This window comes from Aulonocara sp. 'chitande type north' Nkhata Bay, linkage group LG23 (genome assembly GCF_057382095.1).
Source record: "Aulonocara sp. 'chitande type north' Nkhata Bay isolate Kocher_YH1m ecotype deep benthic linkage group LG23, A_spYH_male_GT1.1, whole genome shotgun sequence".
Taxonomy (NCBI): domain Eukaryota; kingdom Metazoa; phylum Chordata; class Actinopteri; order Cichliformes; family Cichlidae; genus Aulonocara; species Aulonocara sp. 'chitande type north' Nkhata Bay.
The window spans coordinates 12,136,521-12,148,265 of NC_141365.1; the positions used below are offsets into that span (position 1 = coordinate 12,136,521).

The window sequence follows — 11,745 nt, forward strand, 5'->3', positions numbered from 1 at the left end:
AACCTGAGTCGCGAAAGACGGCGGTGGGTTTGAAAACAATTTGCCGGGAGTCCGGTGTTCTCACGGCGCTAGTGACCTAGCCCCCGGCTAGCTATCGAGCTAGTGGGTAACAGACGTCTCCGAAAACTGAGCCGATATTTGAGGTTTACACAGCTACATTCTCGCCTGAAAATATGTTAAACGTTTATTTTGTGACCCAGAAAGAATAATAAGAGTAATATTAAAACTAACTAGCTACCGCCATTGTTGGAAACTAAGCTGGGCCGCGCTATGCATTCTGGGACACAGCTACTTCTTCTTCTTCGGGGTTTAACGGCAGCTGGAATCCTTGTACATGCAGTGCTGCCATCTTCTGTTTCAGTCCGTTATTACACTCTTAAATCCTGCTATTATTCCTGCGTCTTTTGCGATCTTACAAAGCTTCAAACGACACGTCGACTATTAAATCAGTCGTCGACGATTTTGATAGTCGACGTAATCGTGACTAGTCGACAAATCGTGGCAGCCCTAATTAAAAGTCATCAGTCTGAGTCACGTTTTAAGAGTTTCTTTGAAAATAAAATGAAAACTCATTTAGTCTTTCATCTCCACCTCCACCACCTTATCTGGAGTCAGCGGCTCTCTGGCTCTGGACCGACTCCAGGCCGGTACGTCTGTTCTCAGAGCTCCATCGAGGACCCTGCCAGAAACTAGCAGCAGGAAAAACCCGCCAAACAAATCCTTGCTGCTCAGAAGTCACCTGCTCGCTGCCCGCTCAGGTCAAAGTTCAGACACCAGTTTAAGGAGCGGTCAGACGTTTCAGAGCCGAAGGTGAGAGGACGATATCAGACTCATCTTAACGCTGACATAAGGCTGCATGTCTCAACCTCCAAATACTTCTGCTCACGCGGCGCAGATCTGGTCAGTAGTTTTCCTTCTGTGAGCAACAGAAATGCAGCATGTTCCTTTAAGGCCGCCCCGGGCTCAGCTTTCCTCACTAAGACGAGTAAAACAAGAGCGGATATTAGAGCCCCGAGCCGCCGCCGACCTCTCCCTGGACACAGAGCAGGAGGAGAAGCTGCAGAGAGGCATTGGAATCACAGCTCACAGATAAACTCAAACTCCACAGAGTCTGAGAACGAATACAACGGACAGAACAGCAACGGCTTCACTTCACTTCGCAGCGCAGGAAACAACGGAGACGTTAACATTAGGAAATGAATCAGGAAGAAAGGAAGAAAGGAAGAAAATAGGATGTGATGAAAAATGCAAGGTAAGAAAACAGAGAGGAAGGAAGGACAGAAGGGAAGGAAAGAAGGGATGATGGGAGAGAGGAAAGGAGAGGTGAAAGGCGAGCAGAGGAGTGAGTCACGTTCGACAGCCTGAGACTCGCCGGGAGCTCGAGGACTCGACGTGTCCTCACACTTTCCACACCGCGGGACAACCACGGGGAGGGCGAGAGAGGGCCAGGACGAATGCACAGAGAGAGAGAGGGAGAGAGAGGCGTGGGCGAGCGAGCACGCCACGTTCAGGAAGTTCAAGCAGACAATCCTAATCCTCCAATTTCCTCCCCTCTAATCATCTCTGCCTGCTCATGGCCGCCTCCAAATTGGAAACATCTTCTGCTCAATATGACACTCGCTGTGTAACACACACACACACACACACACACACACACACACACACACACACACACACACACACACACACACACACAGACCACGTGACCCTGCTGGGCCATCTCTGCGTGAACTCTGTGCTGAAAAGGTAAAATTAGTGTGAAAAAATTAGTCATTTCCATCAGCTGATCAAGCACAAGGTCGCGGCGCTTTTAAAGGAACAGTCCGCGCTCTTTAAGTTGCCGTCTGTTTGGGAAACCACCTAAATCCATCAGCGTACCTTTCCTACACACACACTGATTCAAGTTTTCACGGAGGAAGAAAAGTTAAAGAGTAGTCCTCCCAGCCTGAAAATTACCTCCAAGCGTGGAGCAGAGTCTCTTTTTTTCAGACACCAAATCATCTACCCAAAAAATCCTAAATCCAAGTCCAAACTGAGTGCAAGCTCCACCTCAGGGAGCCCGGCCAATCACGAGATGTCAGTGGCGGAGGTAAAGGTGTTACTCTCCAGGTTCTTTCTCAACATACTGAACACCAAAAACTCATCCTCTCATCAGTCTGATTTTACTAAGACACCGAGCTCCAAAGAGAAAAGGCACGTTAAATAACGAGAGCCCTCTGGGTCAAAGGTCAACAATCATCATGATCGGGCCACTGAATGGCATTTAGGAGCAGCAAGTGGCAAAAACCTGGATTTAGATTGGTCCACAGCTCCCAGCTGATACAGTCCTGTATCTCTAGACCAGGGGTGTCAAACATAAGGCCAGAGGGCTCCAATCCGGCCTTCTGGACCATGTTGGAAAAGAGGGCATAAATTGTGACTTAACTGTGGTTTTACAGATTTTCCTGCTCCTCCATGGACATACTACACCAAAATAGGTAAGAAATACATAAATAAAAAACAGACAATTTCACCATCTACCTTAAAATGTTGATTTGTTTTTTTTACAATGACTCTGCAGAAGAAAAGAAAAAAGAGATTTTCTATTAAATGTAAATAACAGCATGGTGGTGGATTACTGAATCAAGTCATGCACATCTGTAGATTTAAAAAACCGTGAAGCTGATTTTTACACCGAAAACAAGAAGCATACTCGTTGTTCGTCGCTCACATACTGAGCAACCACAAAACTAACAGGTTAAAGCCTTCTGCTTATTTTAAAGTGATCAGTGTTCATTTGTAGATCAAACCCACAGTGGTCTCAGTGCACGTTACTGGGCCCAGCTCAGGAAGACCTTCACCCTCCTGCTCGGTCCGCAGCTATAGTCAGAGCGCCCTGATTTCAGGACCGTCTCTAAAGTTTTGGCGTGCTGGCTATGCTCGGTTGCTTCCTGCACTGCGTTTCTGCTCGCTGAGCTCATCGCTGAAGCCCGGTCCTCCTCTCAGTCTCTGGCTAATGAACGCGACCTCACACGGACCACAAACACAGTGCTGAGGCGCCACCGGCCCGCTCCAAGTCACCGCTTCACAGAGCCGAGCATCGCCTCACTCAACCTCTGACCCCGAACACACTGCCAACCGCTAACGGACACGGTCAGTAATCAGAGCTATCAAACAGCCAGCATGTTCACCTGGAACACACACACACACACACCTTCCTACTGCTCATTAATTCTTACACAATAGCTTGATTACTGTGGTTGATATTAATTAGCTTTAACAATTATTCAGCTTTTTAAAGACGACAACAGAGTGCGTCCTGAGTGGCGTTCAGGTGCTCAGGTTAAAAATAACAGCCAGACGAAGACGCCATGTCATCTTCATCGTGCTGTAAGAACACAGTCAGAGCTGCTCATGGATGTCAGAAAGCCCCGCCTTCTCTCAATACACCTGGAAGCAACTCCTTCTGATTCTTTACACGCCTACATCACCGCATATCCACTGTGTTGCTCTTCTACGCGCACAGCCGGTACTTCCTGTCCGTCTCCCTCAGCGTCATGCTGTAAGCCCCGCCCCCTACAGCTCATCTATGATTTGTGATGTTTGGACTGTAGAAATAAATTTGTCAGAACCAATCAAATCATCAATCAACTGTAGTTATTAATGAATCCTTAATGATCAATAATTTACTCTGTTCCATATTCAGCTTCTTTTATTGTGTAGGAGGAAGTTGTGACATCATCATCATCATCATCACGTCCATGCAGACCTGCTCGGTTCACGCTGCCGTGTTCATAAACAGGTTCGTCGCTGCGATTTAAAACGTCTCTCCGAACCTGAACGCACCCTCACTGGGTGGACAAAGTGACATAAACACAAACACACCATAAACCAGACTCTTCAAAATGACCGAACAGCTGACCCGAATCTTTTTTCCCTGGTTGATCTTTTTTTTTTCCATTTTAGAAATTCTCTGCTGAAAGGTTTTAAAAGTTTTTATTTGCTGCTTTCTCAATAAACTCGTCATCATTTCATCTAACTCAGAGAATAGTATCAATAAATCACGTTTTGTTGATTTATAGAGCCGCAGCACAGTTTGCACTCTAAGTACTGACTAACAGAAAATTTTGATGCCAACACCAATCATTATTCCCACGTTGGAGTGGCCATTAAATGAATTATTATCAGCTGTTACTAATACTGACAGTCATGAGGATGTTCAGCGTGTTTGGAGGCAGTGCATGGAGCTGGATGAAAAGTAATACACACAGCTGGCTGTTATTAATTTACTTGTGTCCCTGTCCAAAAACATCAGTTCTACATATTCACAGACTCAGCACCCTGAAGGATGAATCTGCATATTACACAGTGACCCATCAGGCTCAGCTCACAGGTCTCTGACACATCAAACTCATACACGGGACTGAAATCCTCCAGTTTTTCTCTGTGACAGTAAACGCTTCTCCGACGCTTTCAGACGGGAAGCACATTGTGATTGAACTCTTTTCATATGCAGAGAATTCAAATTTTCTTTAAATGTGAAAAGACTCGCGCTCGCACACGCCAACACTGATGATTTATATTTAAATATTTCACTCAGATTCTCGATAAGGTCAGCTGAACCTTATCGAGAAAGGTTCAGCTGACAGGACATCGTAATGGTTTTCTAACGTTTTACGGCTTCATCATTAATAAAGATAAAGATTTTCTAATAAACGATCAACGAGCTCGCTCTGCTACAGGCGTCTCAGAGACAAACACGAGCTGAACCTCGGTGTCGGACGCACGGCGGCGACACTGAGACTGATCACACCTTCCTGAAACCATCAAACGGGTCTCAGAGCCCAGACCAATCAGCTTGCAGAGTCGAAGTAAACAAGTGCAAAGGACAGCAGACAGTGAGACACATGCGATCCACTGCACCACCATCCCACCGACCAATCACACACTTTACACACACAGGTTCAAAGAGCTGCCTCACAACTGAAGGCAACACCCGCAAACTGCCCCGACGCCACCATCAATGTGTGTGTGTGTGTTTGTCTGTGAGGGTGTGTGCGCGAATGTCTCTGTGTGTATGTGTCTGTGAGAGTGTGTGCGTGGGTGTATCTCTGTGTGTGTGAGTGTGCGTGAGTGTGTCTGCGAGTGTCTCCGTGTGTTTCTGTGAGTGTGTCTGTGTGTATGTGTCTGTGAGTGTGTGTGCGTGGGTGTATCTCTGTGTGTGTGTGCGTGAGTGTGTCTGCGAGTGTCTCTGTGTGTTTCTGTGTGTGTGCGTGAGTGTGTGTCTGTGTGTGTGTCTGTGAGTGTCTGTGTGAGTGTGTGTAGAGTTCCTGAGGGTGACACACTCAGATCACTTGGATTTTGTGCTTTGTCAGTCACTGAAGCTGAAACTGATGGAGGTGCAGACATGAGGCCGTACTGCGCTCCGTCTGCAGCACACAGCTACTGTTCCTCCTGAGCCTCCAACATCCAGCATGTGCTCAGATCAGGTACTTCAAATCATAAACCGCCTGCGGCTGAATCGCCACCAGTGCTCACTCCAACGTTCTGCTTTTAAGATGAGCATATAGCAGCTTTTGAAAAAGGAACTAAATATTTTCATTTGTGTCTTTGAAGACTCATTTATTGGCACTATGAGCGAGAGCGAACAATCTGAAGAGATGGGAATATTCTAGGAGCTCAGTGTTAGTGGTGTTTACACCTGCCTCCTCCTCAGCTTTAAATAAATAATTTTCAAATTCGTGAATATCACAGTTTTTAAAGCATCTGCAGAAACTATAATAATAATAATAACGTTCCACATGTTCCACATGCACCATGTTTACAAACATGTTTACAAACACACACAACAACATCCTGAAAACAGAGTTGCTTATTTATTTGTGATGCTAAACGTCGCTTGTAGTGCTGTTAACCCCTGCAGAGAACAAACACACACACACACACACATAAACTCTCTCGTCTTTATTGTGTATGAAAGTCAGATGTTCTTCTTCTGCTGTAGTTTAAATTGAAGCGCAGCCCGTTTGTCCTGCATGGTTTTGAGTTTATAATTTAAATAAATTTTCTGTCTCTTCTGAGAAAAACTCCCTGATATTATTTTTCTCTATCTTTTTGCTCGTGCTCTCCGCCTTCATCCTACTCTCACTGTAAATGTGACTATTAATGAAGGCGACGTGTTCACTGCTGCAGATGCCGCACAGCAGTAAATACAAACTGGCAACAATTCAGCTTCACTTCTCCAGCGTTTAACTGTAACGTGCAGCGAAGACGAAGAAGGCCGAAGAAAGGCTCACAAAAAACCCGACTCCACAAGAGGAAGCAGGAATTCAGAACATTTTTACAGCTTTAAGAACAAAATATCCTGAATCTGAAAGACTCATTAACGATATTAAACCACCAAACAGCAGATTATAAGAAATATTTAAATGAGATTAAAACCTAAAATCCATTAAAGCACTAAAGGAAAACTGGTGCGCTGGCCTGAAATCATCTGGAATAATCACAGCTGCTTTCTGAAAATGGGAGCAGATAATCCTCTTTGTGCTTTCAGCCAGTTTAACCTTTCCTGCTGCTTCACAGATTTAAGTCCCACTAATTACCCGCTATGATCATTTAGGATGCTGCTGCGGTGATACCTCATTAGAAAACTCTCAACTGCTGAGTTTTTAATGCAGTCACTGTAAACGTGTCTGATATCTCCCCACGAACTGTCAAATTTTTCACGCAGAGCGAAAAATTCAAATCATTATTAATTTGAATTTACTGCAAAAGTCCAGTAGAAAAAACCCAGAAAATACCTGTGCCGTTCATTTAAATCATTTAGAGGAAAAAGGAAAATATTTCAGGTTTTACACCCCAAAAAACGTAATTTTTGTGCATATTTATTGCCTAAAATCACTGTGAACTTCCAGCATTGGCCTTATTTTAATTTATTTTCAGTTTTTTATATTTACATTTAATTGTGAGGTTTAAAATCATTTTAATAAAGAAATAAAAAGTAAAAGTAGAGTCCAATCAGGATTTTACATTTATATTCCAAATGTATTTTTAAATAAATGTTATAAATAAAGTACAAATGTGTTTAATTTAACCTCCTTGATTTAAATAAAATTATTTAAATCAAGTAAAACGACAGGAAACTTTTCCTTTAATAAGAAACGTTTAAGGACAAACAGACGTTTCTATCTTGTGCTCAGCGCGTGCCATAAATTTATTTTAATACATTCACTTCATTGAAACGGGAAATAAATTATTTTTTTTATTTTTCCTGCTTCAAACTAAATTCAAAAGATTATTTTAATGGAAACTCTTCACCTAAAATCTCTCTCCTTGGACCGGGAACTGGCGGCGGCAGCGGACGGCACAGTGTGACCGGAGGAATGCAGAGTTCTCGGAGCTGTTCGGCAGCGTTAAGCCGCCGTTGTGTCTCCGCGCTCAGGCTGGGGGAGCGGGAGCTGCAGGTGCCTCCGCCCCGGAGCTTCAGAAAGCTCCGTGGGACCACGGCGGGTCCGCCGAACCTTACGCGTCATCACGGAGCAGCCGACCGGGGCCGGAGCCCAGCTCGTCCCGGGACATCACGGTGAGGGAGGGGTGAGGCGGGAGTGTCCGCTCCGTAAGTACCGGCAGGAGCGCGCGGACACGGACGCGGAGCCACTTTATCCGCGCTTTGACAAGTTTGCGCTTCTGAGTGGAGAGAAGCTCCGACACCGCGGGAGGAGCAGAGAGGAGCAGAGAGAGGAGCAGAGGGGAGCGGGGGTGTTTGGCGGGAGGAAAAGAGAAAGAGAAGAAGGAGGAGAGCAGCTCGTGCCAACTCACCATCCACCACGTCCTGGCTGAGATGTCGTAGCACAGCTGCCATTTGATGGATCCTTCCGAGCTTTTCCCCGCCATCACGCTGTCCGCGAGCCTCATCTGAGAGCGCGCTCACCGGACATGAGACACCTCACGGAGAAAACATTTGCTCTGGCATGTTGGGCAACATGTAGCCGCAGCACATGGAATCATGGGAAAAAAAGCGCCCTGACAATGAACCAATCTCCTGCAGACCCCGTGGCAAGGTGAGCGGCAGTCATCTGCTGCGAGGAAAACACACCCCCTACACACACACACACACACACACACCCTACACACACAAACTCACTGCACAAGCAGACACACACACTCACTGCATATACACGCGCACACACTCTATACGCCCACAACACACACTCGCTCACACGCGCGCGCGTTCGAGCGCAGGAATGACGAGCCTTTTTACGCATCGTCGCGCGCCTCGGGTCGCTTCTCCCTTTCTTCCTCCTCCGGTTTAATTAGGGCTTCTTCATCATCATCATCAGGAGCAGAGGAAGAGGAGGCGAGCTGAACTTTGCAAACTTCTTCTTCGTGGTCACTTTAAAGGCGGGTAAGAGGGAGGGAGGGTGCACATGGAACTGCTTATCATGCTTTGTTTTGTTTTCATCCGCTGTGAGCCCTCCACCTCCTCTTCCTCCACCTCCTCCTCCTGCAGCCGAGCCTCGTGTGTTTTGGCATAAATACCTCCAGACCGAGGGGCCGTGCGCGAGTGGACCCTGGACAGAGCGCACCTCTCCCGGCCGAAGCTTCATCATCCCGAGCTCAATCAGTAAGTTTGCTCCACCATCATGCACCTCACCTGTAGGAAGGAGACAGCAGGAGGCTCAAGCTGAGGCTCAGCCTCCTCCAAGCCTAAAAATGAACAGACAGAGAGGGTTTAAACTTAAACTTGAGACTAAAATTAGCTTGACTGGTTTTTATGTTTATTATTGATGTAAAAATAAAACTTTCTGACAGATGTAGCTTTAGTCTTTAATTAAACTTTCATATTTTTGTTTAGGAGGCTACAGCCATTAATAAAGGAGCTGCTTTCATATTTCATATATTTCCAGATGAGACAGAAATCACTGTAAATTATGATTTCTTTTTTATTTCAGTCTAAGCCAAATTTATTCTTATTTATTTTAGTGTGAGCGTAAAACAAATCTGAACAACAATCTGACAGGACAGTTTATGTCACAGCCACGCTTTACACCATACGTAAAATCAAAGTGTAGAATTAAATTATTTTTATAGCACTGTATATTTATATAAAAAAGAAATATGTATTTTATAGTTCCTGGCTGTGAATATTTTAATGCCAAAGCACTTCCTGTTTGTAATTATTTCACATTTATAGAAAGAGAAAAATTATTAAGCTAAATCAATAGGAAACATTGATAAATATTCGTCCTCATCATACATAATAACTTTTATTATATATATGTATAATGACACAGAATAGGAAGGAATTAATTACAAAATGATGCAGGTCTTTAATTATTCTTTTTTTAATAATAAAAGCAAGTGATAATGGTCAGGTGGCATATATTTCTGTTGTGTACTCACTGTGTGTATGAATATTACCTTTATTATTTTATGTTTCTCTTTTTGTGGAAATGCAGGTAATTAAACTCTGGAATCGTCTTTGTACACGTCTCTGTTTTTATTTCCTCTCAGGATGGACTGAGCGGCGGTGTCATCCCATCACATGTGCTTCAGCCCTTCAGCCTAAGAGAGCCTCGCTCTGTGTGTGTGCGTGGGGGGGTCTGAGCAGGCGGTGTGTGTGTGTGTGTGTGGGGGGGGGGGGGGTGTCTGTGAAGCTCAGGTTCCTAATCAGACGGGGAATACCTGAACCAGGGCAGAGCCGCCATCAAACAGTTCACCCATTGTGGCGGCCAAACGGAGGAATGCGATTCGGCCGGAGATACGTCGGAGGGGGGGAGGAGGGGCTCTCTGGAAAATTTGGAAGGAAATTAGAATAAATTTGGAGAGCCCTGCAGTGAAAGGTTGAATCAAGTCGGGCTTATGGAGCATGCTCAGGTGCAGTTATCGTCTGTGGTGCTGTTTGGGATCATCTAGGACACGTCGTTCACGGGGAACACGAGGAACCAGCTCCGTCTTCCCTGCTGACAAACTTTGTGACTCCAGCCACGAGCGTTCGACAGATGCTGAGCGGAACTGTTTTCGTAGGCCAGCCCTGGCGTTAGCATCGCTCCGCTTCCCTCCACATGTGCGCTGAGGATGATCTCTGAATTCAGACTTTATGAAGCTTGCGTGTTTTTTTTCACTCAGAAACTTTCTGCAAACTAGCACAGCTCTCACAATTTTCAGTTCCCGACAACTCGGCTGCCTGTCAGGTTTTATCAGGAATTTTCCTGTCAGATGAATTAATAATCGGTCAGAAATACTTCCTGTGCATTCAAGGGGCTGCATGAACTTGTTAGTCAGGCTCCTTTTAATCAAATCATATCGTCGAAATCTGCAGATCTGTGTCTAACGTTGCAAACACACACACACACTGTCAGGTTGGTCTGGAGTGTGACTAACCTGAGTAGTGCCAGCACCAACAGTCGTGGTTTCTTCCTCAACCGGCATCCACACGGCGGTGTAGGTCGCGGTTACACGTTGCTTCGGTCGATTAGTTATTTTCCAGTTTATTCTAAGAAAGCCGACACAAAACTGCTAGTCATTCACATGAAAGTGAACAGTTGGCAGCACTGCCTTCTGTTTGCGTCTGATTCGCCGATTCGTATCCTAAATTTGTGGAGAGAGATGGACGAGGCGAGGCCTGCCGGGATAGGCAAATACCTGAGGCCGTTTACCATTAATAGAATAACCTGACTAACACAGACAAGGACCTTGAAACACTTCCCTTGTTTTTCCTGATGATTTTTATTTTTCAAAGCCAGACGTCACTAAGCTCTTAACCGAGACGTCAGGAACCAGGAAATGTAAACCACTTTTAAATACTGGCTTTTAGGGCCAATTCCTGTAGCAGCAGAGACCCTACATTTATAACTGTTGTGACAAATACATTTATGCTCACTGTATTTCTGCAGTATCCCTTAAAATTGTTAAATGTTGATTATAATGGTGACCTATCCAGTTTGTGCCTCTCCATGATAGCTGGGATGTCAGTTTTAATTTTAAGTACGCTGTCTGCTACCCAAACGGACCCATCTCAGCTCTAATCCACCTGGACTTCATGATTAAAGGTACAGTTACACTTTTCTCCTGTAAATTAAACCTGTTTTAGCTGCTGATGTAAAATAAGTGAAAAGTCTCACAGCAGGCTGTGAAATACTCACCAAACTGTCCCTGAAGTCCACTCCAGGTATGAGGAGGAGGCCTTTTACCTCAAAGTTCCAGTTTGAACCAGAAATGGGTTCAACGCTTGGAGACATTTTCAGCTCCTCTGTGTTTCGTTTTGGCCAACTCGCTCGGCTTAATGAAAACATCGTGGACAGAGTGAAACATTTTCACCACACGTTTCAAAGCTTCTTTTTTCTTGGTCTCTTACCGCTGAGTCCATTAGAGACGTCCTTTCACGTTTCAAAGTCACGAAAAACCGCCATTAAAAAAAAACAACTATTAAATTATTCAGCCGTGGAATAATTTACCACAAGTTCACCTTTAAAATTTGGATAAGTTAATCCTAATTACTTACACATACTGAAACAAATCATAAATGTATTAATGTGTTAATATAAATTTAGCTTAAACTATATTAGCCTAATCGTTCGTTTTTTTAGCATCATTTAAACAGTTAGCTAACATTCACATTCAAGCTAAACTCTACAATTTATTTAAGAAAAACTTAAATAAACAATTTCACATGTTCAATATGTAAAATTAACAGCTGAATAAAAACCTGCACAAAAAGAAAAACTGAATATAAACTAAATTAAACTTTTTCTTCAACAATAAAAG

At 44.4% G+C, this 11,745-nt stretch overlaps 1 protein-coding gene and 1 long non-coding RNA gene across 7 annotated transcripts in view; one reads left to right on the forward strand and one right to left on the reverse strand.

Annotated features, from left to right (window-relative positions):
- nfia (nuclear factor I/A) overlaps window positions 1–8,081 on the reverse strand; it is a 144,838-nt gene extending 136,757 nt beyond the window's left edge. For 2 of the 6 annotated variants that reach the window (XM_086284759.1, XM_086284758.1), the window contains exon 1: window positions 7,798–8,080. In XM_086284759.1, coding sequence (XP_086140885.1) covers window positions 7,798–7,893 — 96 coding nt within the window. In that variant the 5' untranslated portion in view covers window positions 7,894–8,080. Of the gene's footprint in view, window positions 1–7,797 lie in introns of all 6 variants that reach the window. The other 4 variants (XM_086284763.1, XM_086284762.1, XM_086284760.1 and 1 more) reach the window with 3 other exon arrangements.
- Window positions 8,082–8,136: 55 nt separating this feature from the next.
- Window positions 8,137–9,620, forward strand: LOC147301312 (uncharacterized). The gene is made up of 3 exons (XR_015127379.1): window positions 8,137–8,383; window positions 8,489–8,602; window positions 9,493–9,620. It is a non-coding gene; the product is annotated as an uncharacterized LOC147301312 (long non-coding RNA).
- The last annotated feature ends 2,125 nt before the right edge of the window (window positions 9,621–11,745 follow it).